Raw genomic sequence first — 25,395 nt, forward strand, 5'->3', positions numbered from 1 at the left:
ACATGATTGATAATGCTCCGTGCCTCTCTGTGACCTCTTTACTATGAAATCACAGTGAGATAAAGTTGTCACTGAGATCACAGAGAGGCACGGAGCATTATCAATCATGTTAATGCTCCGTGCTTCTGCAGTCTGCATCAGGTCTTGGCTGTCATTCACGGAGCGGATGTCACGCACGGCATCCGCTCGTCTGAAACAGCCCTCAGGCCTCTTTCACACGGGCGTTGCTGAAAAATGCGCGGGTGCGTTGCGGGAACACCCGCGATTTTTCCGCGCGAGTGCAATACATTGTAATGCGTTTTGCACTCGCGTGAGAAAAATCGTGCGTGTTTGGTACCCAAACCCGAACTTCTTCACAGAAGTTCGGGCTTGGGATCGGTGTTCTGTGGATTGTATTATTTTCCCTTATAACATGGTTATAAGGGAAAATAATAGCATTCTGAATACAGAATGAAAAGTAAAATAGCACTGGAGGGGTTAAAAAAAAAATAAAATTTTTTTTTACTCACCTTAATCCACTTGATAGCGCAGCCGGCATCTGCTTCTGTATTCTTTTCTTTAGGACCTGGCTAAAGGACCTTCGATGACGTCACTCCGGTCATCACATGGTATGTCACATGATCTTTTACCATGGTGAATCACCATGGTAAAAGATTATGTGACGTACCATGTGATGACCGGAGTGACGTCATCCCAGGTCCTTAAACTATAGTTAATGCTCTCCACAGGTCCTATACAGTAAAAGAGTCAGACGGAGATGCCGGGCATCGCGAGCAAGTGGATTAAGGTGAGTTAAATGATTTTTATTTTTTTTTAACCCCTCCAGCCCTGTTTTACTTAGCATTCTGTATTCAGAATGCTATTATTTTCCCTTATAACCATGTTATAAGGGAAAATAATAAGGTTCGGGTCTCCATCCCGATCGTCTCCTAGCAACCGTGCGTGAAAATCGCACCGCATCCGCACTTGCTTGCGGATGCTTGCGATTTTCACGCAACCCCATTCATTTCTATGGGGCCTGCGTTACGTGAAAAACGCACAAAGAGGAGCATGCTGCGATTTTCACGCAACGCAAAAGTGATGCGTGAAAATCACCGCTCGTGTGCACAGCCCCATAGAAATGAATGGGTCAGTATTCAGTGCGGGTGCAATGCGTTCACCTCCCGCATCGCATCCGCGCGGAATACTCGCTCGTGTGAAAGGGGCCTTACAGTGACAGAAACTACAGCAGTTTGTCATTTACTTACTATTTTAAAAGCAGTTTCCAAGAACTGTTTAATGCTGGGAGCACATGGCGGAGAAAAGTCACACTTTCATGTTATTCATGAGTAAGGGTCAGTTCACACAAACAAGTTTTTGGCACAATCTCGCCTCAAAACAGCCTCCCATTTATTTCAATGAGAAGCAGCTCTGGCTTTTTTTTCCACATGGGAAAAAATAAGCAGCATGGCCTGTCTTGGGGCAGAATCCGTTCTGAATCTGCCTTTGAAATGAATGAGAAACATTGAAAAAACGCTCCATATGTGTCCGCGAGATTTTTTTGTGTTTTTAGTGCAGATCCACGCCAAAAACCACAAGCTGAAAATGCATTTTTGTATTGAACATGCATTGGTTAATAAATACACATTGAAAAACTGCATAAAAAATACACAAAAAGGTGGCACATAAATGATAACCACTGAAATCAACACAAGCCAGGTTCCCATTAAGCACAAGCAACATTCCATTTTAAAAGCATTGGTTCTCCTATCTGCTTTTATTCTAGTGATCCTTTTCAATGAACGGGGGTTTAGTGATCGAATTTATTATATTGGAGAACAACCTGCACTCTCTGCAGAATACCACAGGGGGTCTGAAATTTGTTGCTGAATGCCAAAAATATGCAAACTGTTGTCTAATCTAAAATAAATGTGCAATTGGCTTCTTGGCATAGTATGACTTTAGTACTTTGTTGATGTATTCTGTATAGACTATACTGTACCTTCTTTGCACTTAACTTCCAGACTTGGGGCCCATTTTGGCAAGAATGGTTTTTCGTTACCAGAGCAAACTCTATGGTTGTCGATCTTTAGGAGAATCTCCCTCCATGCCGGAGTTGATTGATAAAGATGATTCCTCCACAAATGATAGTTTTGATGATGTGTTTGCTAACAGTGATGACCTAGATAGCGAAGGTAATGTAATATGCAAAAAGGATGTATCAGCCTTTGACGTGTTTAGTAAATACTTGTATTCTCTTTAAACTAACAAATCTGCTCCATCTTTTCATTAAGTTATCTGTTCTGCTTTTCCTCTATTATTTCACCTTGAAACTATAGCTATTAGACTCCCCCCAAAAAAAACAAAAAAACACACATAGAAAGGAATTTATTAAGCCCCGAAGTGTCAGCAGTGGTGTTTCTCCATAAAAACTGGGTGTAAAACCATTGTGAAGGACATGCACTATTTTTTTTTGCGGAGCAACGGAACGGACATACTGATGCGGACAGCACATGGTGTGCTGTCCGCGTTTTTTGCGGACCCATTGAAATGAATGGGTCCGCATCCTATCCGTAAAAAAAAAAATGGATCGGACACGGAAACAAAATATGGTCGTGTGCATGAGGCCTTTAAGTGAGAAAAGAAAGCAAAAAAGAGAAGGAAATCACATACATATTTTGATTCAATTCTCTGCATTCACTATTCTGTCTTACAGATAATTTTTCTGCACAGACATATTAGATATTATTAGAGTGTGTAATTGTGTATCTGTAAATACTCTTTTAGATAACTGAGGAATATGTGGAAACTCCCGAACATCTGTTGCAATGCATTATGCCCCTAAAGCGCAGTTTCTACTGCATGGAGCCAGCTTGACTCTACATGGCTGTACCTGTTTTCCAATGTACCATTAGGCCAAAGTTGCAGATAGTGACTGGTACTGGTGTTTTTTTGGGATCACATCTGAGGGCATTCCCAGCGAGCCAAGCCAGTACTGTTATTTCATGTGACAACACTGCAGACTAGTGATTTTTCTGAGAGAATCAGTGGAGGCGAGTAGATTGGGGAGAGCCGGTACCATTGGGTGGAAAAGTGGGTTTAGTTGCATACTGGTAAATTCTTAAAGTTCCCTATTCGCTTTCCCTGTTCTTGGTATCTAACATAAGATGTGAGCCTAGCGGCTGGTTGCCGGTTGTTATTGTATGGGTTACTTTCTGTATGCTGCAGATCTGTCCTAATGCCTATCAAGAGTCTGGCTGAAAGTATTAGTAATATAGTAAGACTAACATTACTCATTACTTAAAATACTCTTCATTCTTTTATGTTTAAAGGCAGTGAAGGAATGCATCCTATGAAAAAATCTCACTCATTTGTCAGCCTTGACATTCATAAAGAAAACTCAAAGCTGAATCATGTGACATCGGATCAGCGGCAGACTAACTCCTTGGTATGATGTATATTACTAGGTGTTAGGTCATGGTAATTCTGGCTGGCTGGATTGTTTGCTTTTATACTTCTATTTCGTTCTGCCCCCCATAAGATATAGCTTATACTCAAACACATTTATAAAAGGTGACACCCATCATATTAGAGACTTGCATCTTGTTCTGTTACAGATGACAGAAGTAAAGATTGATACGAGGTTTGACCAATCTGATTTATTAAACCATTTGGTATGTATCGGCATGCATATGGGAAAGCACTGTGAACTTGAACTAAGGCGGAAAAGAAGAAGTTCTTTCTAGCACTAAAGTAAAGTAGATACAATCTGAAAAACATAAAATCCCGTCATGTAATTTTTGGTGGAAAGAAAAGTCCTGAAGAAATAAATTTTTCTTCCATCCAAAAATAGCGCCCACCTAGCAGAGACTCTAAGGCTAAATGCACATGATCAGGATTGCGTGCGGATTTGCTTGCGGAAAATCCGCACCGTAGGTCATGTACATTGTATTCTATGAGAATTTGAAATTCTCAGTGCACACGATGCAGATTTTTTCCGCTTGGATTTTGACCTGCGGTTCGGATTTTAAAATCCGCAGCATGTCATATTATTTTATTTTTTCTGACCGGATTTTCTTCATTCACTTAGTAAAATCCGCATGCAAATCCGCACTAATTGATGCGGATTGACTGCACGGATTTGCCTGCGAACACCTGCGGATTTCAGTGCGGATTCTCCGCACATGAATCATGAACGTGTGCATGTACCCTAACTGAGCGTACGTAATGCTCAGAAGCAGCCATTTAGCAAAGTGATTAACCCCTTTCATGACCAGGCCAATTTTGGGAGATTACAGTTTCAGTTTTTCCACCTCCCCTTCCAAGGGGGAGGTGGGATGCCATAGCCATATATGGGCTTGTTTTTTGCAGGACTTGTTTTTTGTACTTTTTAATTGCGCAATTTAATCTTCCATACAATGTATTGTGAAACTGTAAAAAAAATTAAAAAAATTGTGGGGTTAAAAAAATGCAATTATTCTGCAGGTCAGTACAATTATGGTGATAACATATTCATATAGTTTTTATGTTTTACTTCTTGAAACGCCTTTATGAAGAAAATCTTGTTGTGTAGCTATATTCTTACACCCATGACTTTTTTATTTGTCTGACATAGGTGTGTGAGAGCGAGTAGAGCTGTAGCTAGTAGATTTGTTATCTTGGGAAACAAGCAACTTTTTGATAATTTTTTTTTTTCCTTTTTTTTGAAATTTTTTTTTTCTTTTAATCCCCTTAGTGGACTTGAGCCTGAGATTGTTGGAGTGCTTGGAACGTAGACAGCAATTTTACTATCATTGTATTACACTCTGCCAGAGGCAGGACATAATAGATGCAGTAACTTGGCAATGCGAAGGGCCTTCAGATGGCCCCCAGCTGCCATGCTAACCATTTGGCATCCAATGATTACGCCGCAGGGGTGCTGATTAAGACACAAAAGGAGCACCCTCCCTCTGTTTAACTGCTGAGGTATCTCAGTTACAATTGTGAAACGGCTGGGGTCGGAGTTATGCCCAATTGCATCCTCGGCAGGCGACTATCCGCTGTATAACACAGCTGGCACCCGCCATGTGTGGAGTAGGTTTAGCTCACAAACCCACTTTATATACGTCTCGCACAATTGTGACATGCTGCTATGTCCAGGGGTGCGAGGGGGCTAAAACAGACACTTTTTTATTCTTTTTTTTTTTTTTTAGGGAACAGAATGACGGAGTCAATGCAGATAGGAACAAGCCCTAAAGTAAACTTTTTAAGGCATTTAACATTCATGCTCTCAATTCTTCTTTTTTAGGGTGGATTTGGGGATGAACCTAATTTACGTCGCAGAAAAGATTTTCCTCAAATTGAGTATCCATGTAAGTAGGTGTCTGAGAAAGAGGAAATGGAAAGCTTAGCTTTATTGCAATCAAATTATATATTTTGTTTTTTCTAGGTAAAGCACTTTTATCCTTACACATGAAACGAACCGATAGCACCTCTTCATTAACTGAAAAGGAACATATTCGAACCTTAGACTTGTCGGCAAATGATCTAGAAAGCATAGACTTAATAAATAAAAAATGCCTTTTAGCCAGTCATTTGGAACGTCTTGAGAAACTGGAGCTTCAACAGAATGCCTTAGCATCTATTCCGAAATCCCTGTGTGACGTAAGTGGAGGTTCTGTTTGTATTGTACAATAATGGCAGAGTATAAGTAATGACACAATTTCTTGAGCAGAGCCAGAAGCTGGTTTGGGCAGTGCAATAAGATTTTATGAAAATGCCTTTTAAGAAGGTTGTTTCAGAAAGACAACTCCGAGGAAGAGGCACCAACGGGCATTTTATTGCTGTGGCTGAATCAAGCTGTAAATGTATTAAATCCACCTTTAACACAGTGTCAGCGCTTACCTCCACTGGCAAAATCGGTTTACTGGGTGTATGAGGAATCATCAACTTCCATCAAAAAGTGTTGTTTTTATGAGAAAAACCTCTAAAGAATAATTAGAATGTTACCTCTAACACTACGTTTTACATGCATGCTAATTTCATTTAATATTCGGCATCTGAAGATGTGTACCTCTTAGGCTACTTTCACACCTGTGTTAGTTGCGGATCCGTCTGGTATCTGTACAGACGGATCCGCACCTATAATGCAAACGCTTGTATCCGTTCAGAACGGATCCGTCTGGTATCTGCACAGACGGATCCGCACCTATAATGCAAACGCTTGTATCCGTTCAGAACGGATCCGTTTGCATTATTCTTTTTAAAAAAGGTCTAAGTCAAAACGGATCCGTCCTGACTTACATTGAAAGTCAATGGGGGACGGATCAGTTTTCAATTGCACCATATTGTGTCAGTGAAAATGGAACCGTCCCCATTGACTTACATTGTAAATCAGGATGGATCCGTTTGGCTCCGCATCGCCAGACGGACACCAAAACACTGCAAGCAGAGTTTTGGTGTCCGCATCCAGAGCGGAATGGAGGCAAAACAGAGCCGAACTGATGCATTCTGAGCGGATCCTTATCCATTCAGAATGCATTGGGGCTGAACTGATCCGTTTTGGGCCGCTTGTGAGAGCCCTGAAACGGATCTCACAAACGGAATTCAAAACGCCAGTGTGAAAGTAGCCTGAAGCCAATTTATACCAGAAGACATAATGGACCATAAAATCCAATCTCATTAAGATGTTATATTATTATTAAGTAATTAAAGTAATTCTTTTTGTTTTACCTTTTCTTTTATTTATTCCTTTTTATTCTAGGTTTTCAAATCTTTGACTTACCTGGATTTGCGCAATAACAATTTCAAAACCTTTCCTGCTGCTGTTCTGGAAATGAGTAGTATCTCATTCCTTGATTTATCGAGAAATGAAATTGGACCTTCCATAGATTTGCATACAAGTGCAATATGTCTGACCTTGAAGCATCTAAATCTATCGTACAATCAGCTGAAAGAATTTCCTGAATGTACTGAAAATGTTGCACAAAGACTTGAAGAATTAATCCTTGAGGGGTAATATGTCTTTCCATAGAGTACCGAGTAATGATGTCTCTATTTTGATGTGTATTATGTTTTAGAGCATGCAGTATACAACATTGCCTTAGAGCAGTGATGGCGAACCTATGGCACGGGTGCTAGAGGCGGCACTCAGAGCCCTCTCTGTGGGCACCCGCGCCTTGGAAAAAGTCTATGGCGTACCAATATGCTTTAGACTTTTTCCTGCCATTCATCAGCACAGGACTCACTATGAACAGCACAGGCAGCGCACTGAATGTAGGCAGACTTTAATAGCTAAATGAAGTACATGGAATATATACTATATTGGTATTCAGGTAAAATTGCTGTGTTGGGACTTTGCGATAAATAAGTGGGTATTTGGTTGCAGTTTGGGCACTCGATCTCTAAAAGGTTCACCATCATTGCCTTAGAGTGTCACTTAAATGAAGTTTGGACTTCAGTTTGGTTCCTTATGATGTGTATTGCCTGGTTTTATTATCTGAAGATCAGCTGGTCGCATGGATTTAGATTGAGATTTGAAAAACAATAGTTGTAATAAGAGATATAAAGGTTAAATAACCTATTTAGTAGATGTCATGGGTGAAGATGATGGTAACAGTCTGCACTGGAGGCAAAGGTTTCACACCAAGTAAACACACATGGCTATATGGTTCCTCTTAAAGGGCATGTGTCATCAGAAAATCACCTATTGTTTAAATCACTTTTTTATGTTAACCATATTTCCAAAGAATTTTCTAGTGATGTTATTTTTAATTTCCTATATCAATATCTATTTTTAAACAAAACCATAAAATCCTGTAGTTTTCGCACTGGCCTCTAAGCCTAATAATAGGCACCCATTCTTGGTCTGTACAGATCACTTTACTGCAGTTATCTGCTGATCATTACAGGCAGGATTAGAATGACAGACAGCACCTCTATATACTGTTAAAGAGGCTGTCTCACTTCAGCACATGGCATTTATCATGTAGATAAAGTTAATACATGCCACTTACTAATGTATGGCGATTGTCAATATTGCTTCCTTTGCTGGCTGGATTCATTTTCCCATCACATTATACACTGCTCATTTTCATGGTTATCACAACTCTGCAATCCATCAGTGGTGGTCGTGCTTGCATACTATAGGAAAAAACACTAGTCTGTGCACACTCCCACGGTCCTAGTCACCAGAGAGGCCGTTGCTTTTTCCTATAGTGTGCAAGCATGGCCACTGCTGCTGGATTGCAGGGTGGTCGTAACCATGGAAACAAGCAGTGTATAATGTGATGGAAAAATGAATCCAGCCACCAAAGGAAGCATTATGGATAATAACAATACATTAGTAAGTGCCTTGTATTAACTTTCTCTACATGATAAATGCCATTTGCTGAAGTGAGACAACCCCTTTAAGCCAGGATCAACATTTTATAGGGCTAGCTCAGCTGAGTGTAATGGTACCTTTCACTTAATGATCTGTTGCTTCATTCTGGAGAAAAAGTACTTTTAATCCATATGCAGAGAAGTTAAAGGGGTTGTCTCATCTCAGGAAATGGGGGCATATCGCTGGGACCCACACCTATATCGAGAACAGAGCCCTGAAAGTGGTGGAGAGCGCACTGCACATGCGCAGCCAGCCTCCATTCATTTTGTATGGGGCCGCTGAAAATTGCCGAGCTGGCTTGGCTATTTCTGTTGGGCCCATAGACGTGAATGGGAGCAGTGGCCAGTCATGCGCGGTGCGCTTCCATTCACTTCTATGGGAGAGCGATTGGTGGTATCCGAACCGGAGGCCTCCAGCGACTACCTTGCAGGGCTCCATTCCCGATATATCCTAACGATATGCCCCCATCGTCTGAGATTAGACAACCCATTTAAGAGCACCAAGGGCGAGCCCAAGCTACTCTGTGCACCCATGCTCTTCCTGCATCCCCTCTCTCTCCTTCCGATTGACAGGGCCAGGCGAGATGACTATGCAGGAACCTGCACAGCCAGGAGTCTGCATTTTTAGCATACACTTACCTAGTGTTACTTTCTGAGCCAAGTTTTTTTTTTTACTTTTTAACCTGATCGCTAACAGCACCGTACATGTATGGCGCTGGAGCGATGTGTAAACATGGCACCCGCTCACACGTTCAGCGGGCGCCATGGCCAGCGCCTAATTACCGTGACCGGCAATAATGCCGATCGCGGTAATTAAATGCTTTAGATCCCGTGACCAAGTGTGATCACTGCATCTAAATGAGGAAAAAAACTGGAAGCTCGCTCTTTCGTTTTTTCCTACCGATGCCCCATGTGGCCATTTGGGGCATTGGTAGTTGCACTGAACACTTTCAGCCTCGCTGACAAGGCTGAAGGTGTTCATGATGCAATTCTTATTTTGGATAAGAAATTATCAATATTGAGTTTAAATGGCATTTAAAAAATCCCTGATAGAACAAAATTAAAAAACATAATTTATACGCTCATATATGAGCCACAAAATCATCACAAATTTTTTTTATGTTAAAAAATATCTAAAAATAATAAAACATAAAAGTTTAAATCACCCCCCTTCCGTATAATTAAAAAATAAATACCTAAATAACAGCTATGTGACCGGAAATATAAAAAAGTTCAAGGAAAATAGGGAAGAAAAATGAAAACGAAAAAACCTCCGTTATCCTAAGGGTTAATAACTATATTTTTAAAGTTATTTATTTGAACATCTATAAATGTTGCCTACTGTATTTGTTGTAGATTTACAAGCATTTAACTCTTTTTCATTTTTTTTTGTCAAATAGTAACTGCATTTCAAACATTCATGTACCACTATGCATGTCTGAACTAAGGACTTTGAATCTGAACAAGAACATGATTTCTTCACTTGCACCCAATATCCTGAGTAACTGTGGAAAGCTAGAGGTATTCTGTGCCATGGCAAACAAGTTGGGTGAGAGCAAATTTAGTTAATGCACACATTGTGGAGATTCTTTGCTCAACAGTTTGAACAAGAAGATATAAGTTAAAATAATTTTTGGAGCTGGATTTCCCTCCCCAAAGGAATGTTTTCCCCTTCAAACTGAACGCCTTTCTATTAGGCAGAACCCCACAAAGAGCTAAACACTATTGGGACCTCTATTGATCAGCTGTTGTAACTGAGAAAGCACCTGTTGACTATTTCCTCTGCAGTAACCCCTTAATGCCATTTCCCTTTAAAGGTTTACCGGGGCTCAAATATTCATGTCTTATCCTTAGGATATATCAGATTGGTGAGAATGTGATTTATTGCACCCCCGCCGATCATCTGTTGAAGGGGACGTGGCACACAGGCTAGTGCTGTCGCTAATTCATAGTATAGCAAGCACAGCGCCTTATGTTGTGTAGTTGCTGTCCTTTGTATTGCAGCTCAGTGCCATTCATTGAATGGCACTGAGCTGCAGACCTTTTATATGACTGATGGATGTGACCTCACAAGCCTGAAGAAGAGGCCGCAGCCCTCGTTTGCAGGGGTACCAAGAGTTAGAATCCCATTCATCTAATATTGATGACACTAACTAAATTTTGCCTGCAAATATGATTCATCACATCACAACTGTACTTTGGAGTATTGTTAATTTACTTATAGTTAATTTGAAGTGCACTACCTACCCCTTCTCCATTTTGTTTTGAAGCAGCAGTTGTCTTTGTCAGCCTGGCAATCTGCACAGGAAAAAGTTCTTTGCATGTATATGTAGCAAGATATTTTTTGTGTTCTAATCCATTGTATGACAACGGCTACTCGGGTGTGACAAAACCGGCATATTGTAGCAGAGACCACAAGGTAGGGTTTCACTGTAGGCCTAGTTCTACATGGTGACATACAAAGGTAACTCCATACTGATGCACCACCAGCCCAAGGTATTGTGCTGCATCCATCAGTATCCGGGGGAAAAAGCAACTTGCCCATAAAGAGGTTTTCTGCGTTTTGATCAGTGGTCCCTTTTCTGCAATACCTAATACAGCAATGCCAGTGTGCATGTGGCTGGGTCTGGTACTGTAGTTCACCCTCTCATTCTTGTTCATGTAAATAGGCTAAGCAGAAAAACTAGACATGGTTACATGCTTATGGATGGTGCTGTTAGGTTCAAGAGAAAAGGGGTGACAGTGCTCCATTTCTTCTGATCAAATTGGGTCCCAGGATCATAAATTGGTTCCTGAAAACACTCATCTGCTGTATTTATACAATTTGTATAGTAATATTTTTTCTCCTTTATAACAGGTAAATTATACAAAAAGTGAATTGTTTTGTTTCAATTTGAATTTGTAAAGAACTAAAGAACTTAAGTGAATCATTGGGTCCAGGTCCTCCATATTGTTTTGGCCATATTGTCCATGTTTTTACACATTTTTTGTATATTTATTATATACCTAAAATTTTCCTCAAGCAATCAAAACTGTCTGTTGAGGACATGGGAATGTATATTTTTATTGTATTATGCAGTTTACACTGTAATGGGAAAACATCTTGCTGTGATCACACACAGTGCTGCTAATTCTTAGCAGACCCAGATTAGCAGTGCCACATAGAGGGAAACCACCACTGCCTCTCTTCACTACATAGCACTCCCTGTGTTCTGAAAAAGAGAAGGAGCAATAAACTGCATCAGTCTTCCGATTGGGAGCCCAATTAATGCTGCCAGTAAGGTTATTTATACCAGTTGTGTATCTACTGTTAATGTTATATACTAAGATGAAGCCTTTACTTTATAAAGAATTCATCATTTTTTTAAATCTTTTCAGCAATGGTGCCTAGTATTCCTTCAAAGATGACAACTTTAAGGCTGTCCCATAATGAATTTACAAGTATCCCTAAAGAAATTCTTCAACTCTCTTAGTAAGTTTACCACTTAATAAAAAAAAATCTTACCAAAATTTACCAGCATGATCACATCACATTTTTCATTCAAACAGTAGTGATATATGTAATAGAAACAGATATCATGTTTGGCACATTGTTTTATAAAATATTCATGTAAGCTTGGTTTCATTTTACTAAAACCTATTTTATTATAAGACACACCTGATGATAAGACGGCTTTAGAGGCAGAAAATAAATAAAATATGTCTTATCAGACAGCAGATCAGACCCTCAAATTAGACCTCAGATCCGACCCCCATATCAGATCCTCAGGTCAGACCCCCATATCAGATTCTCAGATCAGGCACCCATAGCAGACCTCAGATCAGACCCCCATACTAGACCTCAGATCAGACTCCCATATCAGAACTCAGATCAGACATCCATATAAAACTTCAGATCAGGCTCCTATCAGATCCTCAGGTCAGATCCCCATATCAGATCCTCAGGTCAGATCCTCAGGTCAGATCCCCATATCAGATCCTCAGGTCAGATCCCCATATCAGATCCTCAGGTCAGATCCCCATATCAGATCCTCAGGTCAGATCCCCATATCAGATCCTCAGGTCAGATCCCCATATCAGATCCTCAGGTCAGATCCCCATATCAGATCCCCATATCAGATCCTCAGGTCAGATCCCCATATCAGATCCTCAGGTCAGATCCCCATATCAGATCCTCAGGTCAGATCCCCATATCAGATCCTCAGGTCAGATCCCCATATCAGATCCTCAGGTCAGATCCCCATATCAGATCCTCAGGTCAGATCCCCATATCAGATCCTCAGGTCAGATCCCCATATCAGATCCCCATATCAGATCCCCATATCAGATCCTCAGGTCAGATCCCCATATCAGATCCTCAGGTCAGATCCCCATATCAGATCCTCAGGTCAGATCCCCATATCAGATCCTCAGGTCAGATCCCCATATCAGATCCTCAGGTCAGATCCCCATATCAGATCCTTAGGTCAGACCCCCATATCAGATCCTTAGGTCAGACCCCCATATCAGATCCTTAGGTCACACCCCCATATCAGATCCTCAGGTCAGATCCCCATATCACAACTTAGATAAGACCTCCATATCAAACCTCAGATCAGACCCCCATATCAAACATCTGACCTCAGACCCCCATCAGAGCTAAAATAAATAAATTTACTTACCTCTCCTGCTCCACCGCTTCTCTGCAGGTCCAGAGGTCTGTCCTTCTCAGGGCCTGGAGGACTGCGTTTATGCAATCAGGACAGTGCAGCATGGCCCATGGAGGAAAACCAGGGAGTGGTTAGTACAGGGCTGCAGTCACCTCTCCCTCACCTCCTGCATACTAATGAGCGCTTCTATAATGGAGGCACTTATTAGTATTCACCATTACCGCTTTATCACTTGAGGATTAGTAAATGAAATGGTTTCCAGTAGCATACCTTTTTTACTGTATTGACATACATTCCCGTTTTATTTTTTTCCATAAAGTTTGAGAACAGTAGATTTAAGCAACAATCAGATCAGTAATCTGCCTGGTCCACTGGAATGGGCTTCTCTAAGTCTACGAGAAATCCTATTGAACCACAATCAGATCTGCATATTGAATCTTGAGGACCTCCGTAAAGATGCAAGCAGATGGTCACGTCTGGAGAAACTACATCTTTCCCATAATATGATCAAGGAGGTAATAGTGTACATTTCAGTCATACTGTTACTTTGTTTCAGAATTTAGAACTTCAGCAGTCATTTTAATACTTGACTGTTTCAGATACCACCTGAAATTGGATTTCTTGTGAGTGTCACTTGCTTTGATATAAGTCACAATCCAGATTTGAGGTCGTTTCCAGATGAAATGGGAAAACTTACTAAAATATGGGACCTTCCACTTGATGGACTCCATCTTGATTTTGATTTGAAGCGTATAGGATGCAAAGCCAGAGATCTCATACGGTACTGTATTTTTTTTCAAGTTAAAGAAGCTCTCCTTTTTTTTCTTTTACATAGGATACTAATCCACCGCCAATTTTCTACCAGTCTAATTTGTTTCATTCTAGTTCAATTGCATCCATATGTTTTGAACCTTTTTATTATGAGTTCTTGGTCATACTACAGGATTACATCACCTTATCCCTCCTGGCACTTATGACTTTACCTCAACCCACCTAACTCCACCCCTTGTATGTCTCTTGTGGATAGAGCAATTCTGAAAATCTAATTTCTGCCTTGTTTAATTGACCAAGAGCGCAGTAATAAAGTCGATGAGTCCTTGTAGACTGATAAACCTCCTGATTCACGCTGCCTGTCTATGCCATCTGTATGTGCTGACTCTCCAGTGTGGTTCTATGAGATGTAGCTTTTCACTGGTCTTCCTGCCTCTTGCATGTAAGAGCTGACAGGGGAGACAGGCTGAAGCTGTATTAAATAGGATAGAATTAGACTGTGTAAGGAGACTTCAGTTCCATCACTGAATTTTTTTTTGCTGCTCTTAGGTAGTACTCAAAGCAGTGCTGTGTTATGACAACTATGCCCCCCCCCCCCTCCCCCATCTCCGCAAAGTCAGGCCATGGCTCCATACATTTTGTAGTAGCTGTTCCTGGTACAGTAGCTTAGTACCATTAAAATGAACTCCCAGAAAACCCCTTTAAAGTTTATCTGTCAGCTTAATATTCTGCCCAGTGTAAATTCAGGAAATCACAACTACAGGTCTTTTACTACTAGTAACCAGAACTTCCCAAAAATGTGGCACTAACAGAATACACTGGTCTGTTGTATTCATGAGCAAGAGCGCTCTTCCTGCTTCCCTCGCCACTCAGGGCAGTGATTGAGAGGCTGCAGTGGTTGCACTTATACACAGCAGCCTATTGGTTACTGCCATGATGAGCTGGGGCAGCACTCTGCTCATAAATACAGCCAGACTCACACTATGATACCCGTGTATTCTCTCTGCCACTAGTAGCAGCACACAGATTTCAGAGCCCTAATATTGTGATATACTTTTTTTTAGATTTCTTCAGCAACGTTTAAAAAAAGCTGTTCCTTATAATCGTATGAAGCTGTTAATCATGGGAAACACAGGAAGTGGTAAGACAACACTTGTACATCAGCTAATGAAAGAAAAGCACCCAGGGGCGGGGTCCGAAAAGGCTACCATTGGCATTGATGTGAAGGACTGGCCCATTCTAATAAGGGGGAAAGTTAAGAAGGAAATCACTCTCAATGTCTGGGACTTTGCAGGTAATAAAACATTTTTAAATTTACTTTTGGACTCCTTGTGTTGTAAAATGTTACTAAATATTCATAAATGTAACCAACATTCACTCAGGTAGCTAAAGGGGTTACACAACTTTTGGGGACAAAAACAGGATATGTTATAAAATAACAAACAATATGCACCTCTGCAATCCCCTGCCGATTCAGTGCAGGAAGGCCAGCCAAAGAGCGTGGAACGCACGGCGTCTTAGACTTGGCAAAATGAGGAAAACCCAGTTAAATGAAGCCCAAGGGCTCGAGAGGCTTCGGAAGATGTGGATAGCAGCACATAATATCCACAAGAAGGATAAGCATGTCTGACGACTGAAGATGATGTGCGGAAGGTACTTCCGGATAACGAGGACCACAGAATTGCTGTTGGGACCTGGACTGGAAACCCAAGATGTCTTGCATGGCAATAGGCCCCATGTAAAACCAAGGGATGTTTACTAAACAGAAATGAACCTGTAGAATCCAGGTATGCACGAGACCTGGCGAACGAGCAACATTAAAACCTAGACACGACCTTACTAAATGTATAAGTATCAGGATGGGATACTTCAACCCAGGAAAAAACTGGGAAAACTGGAAGGAATTACTGGGCAACTGGCCGAGGACTAATCATGTAGGGATCTCCCAGGTACGTGAGGAGACTCCTGTGGGACAATTTGTCAAAGAAAACAGTGAGTAGCCACTCCTTTGTAAAGAATCCACGAGAAGAGACTAAAAAGTATTGGATATGATCACTCATCAAGACAGAGATAAGGGATGGCCAAGGGGGACAAAAAGCCATAACGGGAACCATTCGGAAGTAAAAAATGAAAAACCATAGACAAATGGGGGTAGTCTGAGAGGAAAAGACTGTGTCCCCGGGGATCAATAGTATCCCAGCTGTGGAGCAGAGAGCACTTCCGCAGAAGAGTGCAGCCAAAGCAACCTCCGCCACTGGACAAAAGGAAGACTGTGAGTGATGCTGGATCCAGGACCATATCATGACTGCCATTAGACGGCCTGAGGAAACTGAGCAACCGCACTCTTAAAAGAGAGTAGGCTACAATACATGAGAGAGACAGCACGTAAACTCGCCAGAATACACTCGTGGAAGCCGATCCAAAAGGTAAGGATCGCAGCATACATCTCTGCTTAAAAACAAAACGCCCCTTAAGGAGCAGGTACTGTGGAAGACCCTGAAGCCGTAGAGGCTTGTCGTGAGACTTCTAACCAAAGAAGCTGTTTGATACTCCACAAACTGCCTGGATCAGGCAGACCCAACTCTAGGCTGAAAAACAAAAATTTCAGAGGTGTGTAGATTCGTCATATTCGTCAGAGACCATCTACTGTCACCGTGTAGCGACTCTGCCTGAAGGGGACAATGTTGTCATCAGTGGAATGCACAGATTGGTCTGAGATAGGAGAAATACTTCTCCAGGAGAGAATGTGATGACTATGTCCGACGTCACAAAAACACCAGAGAAAATCTGGACATATACGAAAAAATAGTGCAGGTGTTCCAGAACAGTAAGAATCCAACCTCAGGAGTATGGACACTGGCCATGTCAGAAACATAATCTGGGGGGAGCGCAATTACTCGTCTTGCAGAGGGGCATAACGTCGAAACGGTGTTGTGTTCCAGCAACAAAACATCTATTAGCATTGACAACATGCGACAGCACCATAGTCCCGTCTGGTGAGGGGGGAAAAGCATTTGATGCACGATATGTGCCCTGAATAGGTGTGTCCCCTACATAAGGACATGTCAAAAGAGGCAGTGTTAATAGTGTCACAGCGTCAACAATTAGCGCCAATGTCCCACTTGAAATAAGAACCATGTGGTAGACCAATGTCATAGAAACTAGGCGGTTATGCCAACCAGGGAGAACCCTGCAATAGTGCGCACCAGAAGTGAATGGCTGATCAGCTATAGCATGCATACTAATGCAAATACCTGGTCAGAGAATGGAACTACTGCAGATGACCATGTCATCAGGAATGAGTGGACGAATCAGCTAAAACTGCAAGCGCTAGCATAATGACCCCACCTATTAGTGCAACGGCATCCATTGGTTGCGTAAAGTGAGACGGAGATCCACCCGAGAGCGAATGTAGACACAAACACCACACCTAGGACCAGTGTGAGGGTTGCACCCATAGAATGAGAGAAGCCGTAGAAGCTACCGCATACAGAGCCAGTGCCGAAACATGAAACGGAACAGAGGGCAATGTGGTAGAAACCACAGAAACATATCCATTGCAAATGCAAGGAGTGAGGAGGAAAACAACGCGGGTGCCACATTGCTTGCAGGGGGTATGTAAGCCACTAGCCTGAGAAGGGAACCACACAGTAGTAGACAAGGCACTTAGGGCTAAGGCAAATTCTCCACCTGAGAATGGGGCCAGACAGGAGTAGCCACAGGAACTAGTGCTGGTGCAATACTCCACCTGAGGAGGAGGTCATAACGTAGAAGCCATAGTATACGGTGATAGCGCCATACTCCACCTGATGAGGAGACCATACAGAAGGAGCCATGGTATGTAGTACTAACGCAAATACTCCACCCAAGGGGGAGATTGCTCAGTAGGAGCCATGGCATGTAGTGCTAACACAAATCCTTCCCCTGAGAAGAAGCCCATACAGATAGTAACCACCGAAACAAGGGTAGTAGCCATGATATGTAGTGCTAGAGTAAATAGGAGGCTATACCATAGTAGCCACAAAAGCCAAAGTCAGGGTAGAAATGCCACCTGGGAAGGAGGCCTTACAGTGGTAGCTACGATCTCTAGTGCTAGTGTAATTACTGCCCTGCGGAAGAGGACATACAATAGTAGCCATGGAATGGAGCGCTAGACTAAATATGCCACTTGAAAAGGAGGAGAGCTAGATGTGGAAACAGTATTCAGAGGCAGTGTAATACTCTATTCGCTTGGTAGTAACCACCGAATTCTCTTCTAGGGCAGATACACCACCTAAGAAGGTGTCAAGTATCATGACCAACCATGTAGTATGGAGTCCCACCGGGGCTTAAAGCGGTGTTGTAGGGACGCACCCTGGGAGGTCAGAGACTGCCATGACTGCACTTTAAACCAACAACCAAAAACAAAGGGGATAATGCGGTAGTAGCTGCAATATCCAGTGGTTGCGCCCGTATTCCGCTTGTGGGGGAGGAACGGGTAATAGTGGGTACCGTCTCTTGGCATACAGCGCCCGTGGAAGAGGAAGAATATGATAGGAAATATAGTACCTAGTGCTGTGGCATAGTAGACATAGTATCCTATGGTGGTGCAATTACTTCACCCATTCATGTGACTACTGAACTTGTGGGAGTAGGTAACGCAGGATATACTATCCAGTGATAGAGCAATTACTCTGCCTATGGAATGAGGTAATGCGACCGGCTGTGCCGTTTCCAGTGGTCGTGCAATTACGCCACCCGTGAAGGGAGGTAATGCGACACGTTGTACAGTATGCAGTGGTCGTACAATTACGCCGCGTATGGAGGGGGGTAATACAACCGGCTGAACAGTATGCAGTGGTAGTGCGATTACGCCACTTATGGAGAGGGGTAATGTGACAGGCTGTACAGTAATTCAATTAGTCCGTCTATGGATGGAAGGTCATATGACGGGACGCACGGTATATATTGGTAGTGCCTTTACTCCATCTGTGGGAGGAGGGGAATATGGATGTACGGATGTACAGCACCCAGTGGTAGTGCAACTACTCCACTTAAGGAAGGGGGAATGCGACAGGATGTACAGTGCCAGTGCGTGTCCGTGGAAGGGGGGGGGGTTGCATGAAAAAACATCCAATGGACTTGTTGCAGGGAAGTGCGGCAGTAACCACATGAAAGGGAGCGCACATGCACCACCTTAGAGGGGGTTAATTCTGCAACAGACACCACACTCGGCACTTGATAGCGCCAGGGTAACTTATTATTTATTTATCTCAATATAAACATATACAGGTAAAACTCTAAAAATTAGAATATCGTGCAAAAGTCCATTTATTTCAGTAATGCAAATTAAAAGGAATTGGATTAATGCAACTTAAAATTTGAATTTTATGAAAAGGTTCAATATTCTAGGCTCAAAGTGTCACACTCTGATTAATCCATACCCCCTGAGCAAAGGGTACCTCAAAATTGTGACTTTAGGGTTTCATAAGCTGTAAGCCATAATCATCCGAATTATAACAAATAAAGGCTTGAAATATCTCGCTTTGCATGTAATGAGTCTCTCATATATTAGTTTCACCTTTTAAGTTGTATTACTGAAATAAATGAACTTTGCACGATATTCAAATTTTCGAGTTTCACCTGTAGTCGTGTATTCGAAAGCTGACACCACTAGCCCGAACTGGAGGCAAGAAGGGGTTAATTTTAACCTACACAGCCATGCAATAGGAAAGCCAGCCTCAGTAAGGTGGCAGGCAAGTAGGTTTTTTTTTTTTTTTCTGGACAGAGAGGCCGGGAGCGGAGCAGGCTCCTGGAGAAGGCTGTGGGATTCTCGAACTCCGGACTGAGGAGACCTGGGACAGGCGTCCTCGACGCCCGGCACCTGGATGCAGGGGTCGCCCCAAGAGGGGATGTGACCGCTGGGAACTGGTACTGGTCAGCCCCGGATGTATGAGGTGGAGAGAGGGGGGACGCAAGGAGAGAACACAGGCCGGGAAGAAACAGCATTTGGCCGGGAATGGAGGGGTGAAGTGGTGAGAGATTGGTGGAGGTGGTGGATGGAGGGGGTTATACTTACCCTGTGTTCACAATATTTACCCCATCTTCATCCTCTTTTCTTCACTTTCCCCCCTCGGGGTACCAGCAGGGTCACCTCTTCAGCCACTAGCACGAAGGTGGTAGTGAGGCTGGAGTGGAGGGGGGGGGGGGGGGGGGGGGGATTGCAGAAATGAGATGACGACATGGCTTTCGGGATGCAGGGGAGCAGGGCCGCCCTGGTCCACTTTTGCCTTCTTGGGGAGGTCGGGCGGGCGGTGAGGGGAACTGACACCGGCCTTCCTCCCTGGGTTAACAGAGAGGCCAGGCTTCTCTGTTTCCTGTACCTAAAGGGGAATAAAGGAAAAATAACAAAAGAAGACGGGAGGTCTGCCTCCTACAGACACTAAGCTAAAACTGATTAGCTCAGTGTATGCAGGAGGGATATAGCTGAGAGGAGGAGCTAGCACTTTTTTTGCCTAGTGTCGCCTCCTAGTGGCAGCAGCAGCTATACCCATGTCTCCTGTGTCCCCCAATGATACGAGCGAGAAAGCTGTATACAGACGTTCTATATAGATGTGCCACTGCAATGTTTTCTGCTACAAGTGATTATTTGTTCAAGGTTTGCTCTCTCCTGAAGAGTATATGACTGTCATTTATCCTTCACTATTTAGGTGTGTATTACATAAATACAGATTCATAATGCATGTGACCTGTTTGGTTTCAGGCCAAGAGGAGTTTTATAGCACTCACCCACATTTTATGACTCCACGTGCTTTGTACCTTGTGGTTTATGATCTCAGCAAAGGGGCTTCAGAAGTTGATGCAATAAAACCTTGGCTTTTTAACATAAAGGTAATATTTTTCATGTTTTTTAAAATAATGTTAATAAAAGAAACTCCTACTTATCTAATATAGTTACATTTTTAATTGTCGGGAGCAACAGAAGAACGGGAGGAAAAAGGGTCCAGGCAAAAATAAAAATTGCATACACATGTATATGCACTCCAAAATGGCACCATTAAAAATAGATCACCCCACAAAAATTTTGCTATCAGTCATCTCTGTAGAAGACGTAAATACAAAAAAGTTATGGGGGTCAGAATATGGCAATGCAAAGAAAGAATTATGTTTTCCAAAGTTTTAATTTTTTTCAGTATTAAAACACAAGAAAAAACTGTAGAAATGTGGTATCATAATCATACTCACCCATAGAATGGAGGGAACAGGCCATTTATGCCGCATATTGAAAGCTGTAAAATCAGAACCCAGAAAACTATGGCGGAATTGCGCTTTTTCCCCCTAATTCTACCCCATTTGGAATTAGTTTTATTGTTCCCCACTACATCGTATGCAATATTTAAGGGTTATTTCCAATCTCAGACATTGGGAGCATATCGCTAGGATATCCCCCAGTGTCTGATAGGTGTGGGTCCCACCACTGGAACTTGCACCTATGCGAATACCGGAGGGCGCACCGTACAAGATGCAGGGTCAGCACCACATGGCATTATGGCTGGTCTAATAGGATTGCTCCTGCTGGTAAGTTCCCTTTAAGCTTACTCTGCATTATCTAAGGGAACCGATCAAATATATGCCACTTTTTCTGTACTAATAAAGTCTGTTTCCACTTATTGTAGGCTCGTGCCTCATCCTCACCTGTTATTCTTGTTGGAACACACCTCGATGTATCTGATGAAAAACAGAGAAAAGCCTGCATAAATAAAATAAAGATGGAGCTGTTCAATCAACGTGAGCTTCCTTGTGTCCAGGATTTTCATTTTGTGGATGCTACAGAAGAGTCAGATGCTTTGGCAAAACTTAGGAAGTCTGTCATAAAAGAGTGTTTGAATTTTAAGGTAAGTTCCCTTCAGACCCCTAGGCAAAATGCCTAAACTGACTGGTCCATTTTTATTTTATTCTGTGTATTCTGCTAACTTTAAGAGCGGCTATCTCCTGAACTGCCATAGAAATGAATGGAACGGCTGCGTGCATGTACGACCGGCCACTCTGGTCATTGTAGGGGAGCTCAAAGGGGCCTGCAGGGGTTCAATTCCATGTAATTAGCATGTCTCCTGATCTAGAAAAACAAGCAATATTCTTTACTAGCGTGTGATAGATTTAAATGCATACATGTTCAGTTGTCTGTACGTTTTCTGTGATTGAGCGAATAACACATCTCTGGTAGACTAAGGAAATAAAGGGGTTAAGGGACAATGTCTGGCGGTGTAGGGCTGTTTAGCCGTTAGGTTATTGTAGTGAAGAGCTGAATTACATGTAATGAAGGCTGCAGGTCTCCTTCCCCTTGCTCCTCCATCTGTAGACTGCTCTGGCACATAGATACTTTACCATTAGCCCAATAACTGTACAGTTCAGACACTCAGCAACTGGGATTAGGTCATGTCTGCATAATGGTGAGAGGAGCATAAAACGTATTTTAAAACCCCCCTGTGGAGGGGTCCCCTTTTGCCTTTGGACCCCTTTTAAGGTGATCAGGCTACATGTCTGCATCTTGGGTTTCTTTTTACATTACAGGGAATCTGTCACCAACGTTTGTCCTGGATAAGGAATGCTACCATGCTGTTATGCAGTCAGACTTGGTTCAAAACATACCTTTGGTATTTCTTTGTCGATTTTCTATGTCCGGAAAACTATTTTTGTTCTATATACAAATTAGGATGCAAGCCCTGGCCCACCCCATTTACAGAGTCCAGTACTCCTAACTGCCTGCGATGTCACCACGCCCTCCCCCCTCTGCAGGTGACATCTCCTCCCAGCGTCTGCTTTGGTCTGCTCATCACCAAGCATTGACCTTACTATAATTGCTGTGTTTGCACAGCGCCGCTGGCATCTTAACTGTGGCAGCGCCTCGGTCTCGCAGTGAAGATACCAGCAGAGCTACGCTTGCGCAAGTATAGTGCGGCTGATGCCCTTACTATATACACTGTGATGAGCAGGCCAAGGCAGAGGCTGGGGAGCAGACATCATCAGCACATGCAGGAGGGCATTGTGACATTGCAGGCAGTGGAGAATGGGCAGGCTAGGGTTTAATGAATAGGTAGGCATGAGTTCTTAGAAAGTTTGGAATTGTTCTGCTGGGCACTTTGCACCTTAATTTTATATAGAATAAACATTGTTTTCTGGACATAGAAGGGGAATACCAAAGGTGTGCTTTAAACCAAGTAAACTGCAGAATCAGGATAATAAATATTGAGGTTTATTTTGTTGTTAACCCTTTCGTTGTTACAGGAAAATGGATCAAAATGGAAAATCTGCAACAAAAAAAAAGTGAAATTTTGAAATTTCCCCTCCATTTTCCTATAATTCTTGTGAAACATATCAAGAGTTAACAAAGTTTGTCAAATCAGTTATGAATAAAATGAGGTGTCCTTTATAAAATGGGGACATTTATGAGTGGTTTCTACTATGTAAACCCTACAAAGTGAGTTCATAACTCAACAGATTTTAAAAATTGCTTAAGTTAACGTCCAAAAAAATAAAAAATTTATATGGTGCCAAGATAAAGTAGACATATGGTGAATGTTAATTAATAATTATTACGATCTGTCTTAAAAGCAGAGAAATTCAAATTTAGAAAATAGTGAATTTTTCCAAATTATCCATAAATTTTGCATTCTTTTAATAAATAAAGGTAAGACATCTTGACTCAAATTTGCCACTAACATAAAGTACAACGTGTCACAAGAAAACAGAGAATTGTTTGGATAAAGTAAAAGTGTTCCATAAAGTGACACGTCAGATTAGCAAAATATGACCATGTCAGGAAGGTGACATATCGCTTTGTCCTGAAGGGGTTAATATATATTCTAACCGAAATAAATACACAATTCTGTATTGTACCTTGCACAATCACGTTCAAGAGATCCACTTTCCTCAAAAGGAGTAAGAAGATGGCCTGAAGAACGAATGAATATTCTGAACGTGATGTCGGGCCATTTAAAGGGACATTTAATGGATACAAAGTATCCAGAGTCTCATACCTACAAAGTAGATAACTATCAGCTCTCAGATCATCGGAAACTATGCCAGTAATATACCGTCGCATAGCAGAGATGTGCATGCTTGTATACATCAGCCTTTTTCTTTCATTTAGATTAGAGACCAAGCAGTTCTGGGGCAGCTGATTCCAGACAGCTATCTGGAGCTTGAGAAGAGAATTCTGATTGAAAAGAAGAACGCTCCCATTGAATTTCCTGTAATTAACCACAAGAGGCTCCAAGATATTGTACAAGAAAACCAACTGGACTTGGATGAGCATGAACTTCAACACGCAGTTCATTTTCTAAATGAATCTGGTAATTTAATTATCCTGTATGTTACCAGTGTCCTTGCTTATACTATGGAAAAAGAACTTCTTGAAGTTCTTTGTGTAACCAGTATGTATGGGGACAGCAAGCAGATTTTTTTTGGGGCCAGCACTATTCGAGCCGTACATGTGTTTGTGTGTGTCCTCGTCTCTCTACTGGCTGGTCTCAAACTTGGCTTTTTCAGTGTTATCTAAGGGTATCATGCTGTGAATTTAGGGTGTGGGTTTAATGCTCTTACAGTTGCTACTTGACACTAAAGAGAAGACAGGATCTACATCTGTCTTCTTTATTTCACCCTTCAATTATGCTCAATGAGCACTATGTAGTAAATGGAAATGGGGGCAACCCTGCTGCCTCTTGTAACAAGCAACAGTATGTATATACATATATACACACACTTATAGTTATTAAATATAAGATACAAATAAAATCACACATCCCATACCAACAACCTAAAAAGTACAAAACCCATTGTAACACTTTTTCCGTAACTGTGAATTTGCTAATTCATATACATATACATACTGTACATATTTTATCTTTTGTACATTCTAACCCCTAATAAATTAAAGAAAAGTGTCCTGTTTGTTGCAAAAGAAGATGCAAACACAGTTTTGATAGCCCAGTGTATAAAAGTGCAAGGGCTGATAAAACATCAAGGGGGGCATTTATCATTCTAGGTATGTACGTTTTTTTGTGCTTATTTGCGCCATGATTTGTCGCACATCTTTTTGTGCACAACATTTGTCAACATTTACCCATTTATGCCATATTTTGCTCAACTTTCAAACTTGTCTATGTTTTAGGAGAACTATTTACTGTTTGCAACATTTGAAAAAGTCGCAGAAAAGTTGCATCTCCACCCCAGGCAACCCCCGGTGTACTTTTACAGACATAGTCGTACACCACATTGCACTTGCACTAAATATATTATTGCTGTGCGCCATTTCATAAAGCAAAGACAGACTTAAAACTGACACCAAAACCACTGCAAAGGATATATTCCCCCCAAAGTGCGCACATTCAGGAAAAGTGTGTGTTGATTTAGGATTAAAAGGCTGTAAGTGTTAAGGGGTTAAATTGTCCCTGGCAAGACACAAAATAGTTGAAATGTGTAAGGGCGTTGTAATGTGTCCTGAGTGCAGCAGTCTGTAGGCAATGCTGAATATCCCCATGCACATAACCGATGCACTTCAGCAACATTGGGGGTGACGAATATGTAGCCTCCCTCACTTTACTTTTATGTTACTAGAATTTTTTTGCAGCATGTTTTTTCTTTTCTTTTGTTTGTA

At 41.9% G+C, this 25,395-nt stretch overlaps 1 protein-coding gene across 3 annotated transcripts in view; it reads left to right on the forward strand.

Moving 5' to 3' along the window:
* LRRK2 (leucine rich repeat kinase 2) overlaps positions 1-25,395 on the forward strand; it is a 142,896-nt gene that overhangs the window by 69,668 nt on the left and 47,833 nt on the right. For all 3 annotated transcript variants that reach the window (XM_040412433.1, XM_040412449.1, XM_040412440.1), the window contains 13 exons: positions 2,004-2,174; positions 3,312-3,427; positions 5,267-5,330; positions 5,408-5,622; positions 6,722-6,972; positions 9,741-9,889; positions 11,719-11,812; positions 13,309-13,504; positions 13,589-13,770; positions 14,825-15,054; positions 20,503-20,630; positions 21,416-21,634; positions 23,890-24,091. In XM_040412433.1, coding sequence (XP_040268367.1) covers positions 2,004-2,174; positions 3,312-3,427; positions 5,267-5,330; positions 5,408-5,622; positions 6,722-6,972; positions 9,741-9,889; positions 11,719-11,812; positions 13,309-13,504; positions 13,589-13,770; positions 14,825-15,054; positions 20,503-20,630; positions 21,416-21,634; positions 23,890-24,091 — 2,217 coding nt within the window. The remainder of the gene's footprint in view (positions 1-2,003; positions 2,175-3,311; positions 3,428-5,266; positions 5,331-5,407; positions 5,623-6,721; positions 6,973-9,740; positions 9,890-11,718; positions 11,813-13,308; positions 13,505-13,588; positions 13,771-14,824; positions 15,055-20,502; positions 20,631-21,415; positions 21,635-23,889; positions 24,092-25,395) is intronic.

The sequence above is a fragment of the Bufo bufo genome, chromosome 1 (assembly GCF_905171765.1).
Source record: "Bufo bufo chromosome 1, aBufBuf1.1, whole genome shotgun sequence".
Classification (NCBI taxonomy): domain Eukaryota; kingdom Metazoa; phylum Chordata; class Amphibia; order Anura; family Bufonidae; genus Bufo; species Bufo bufo.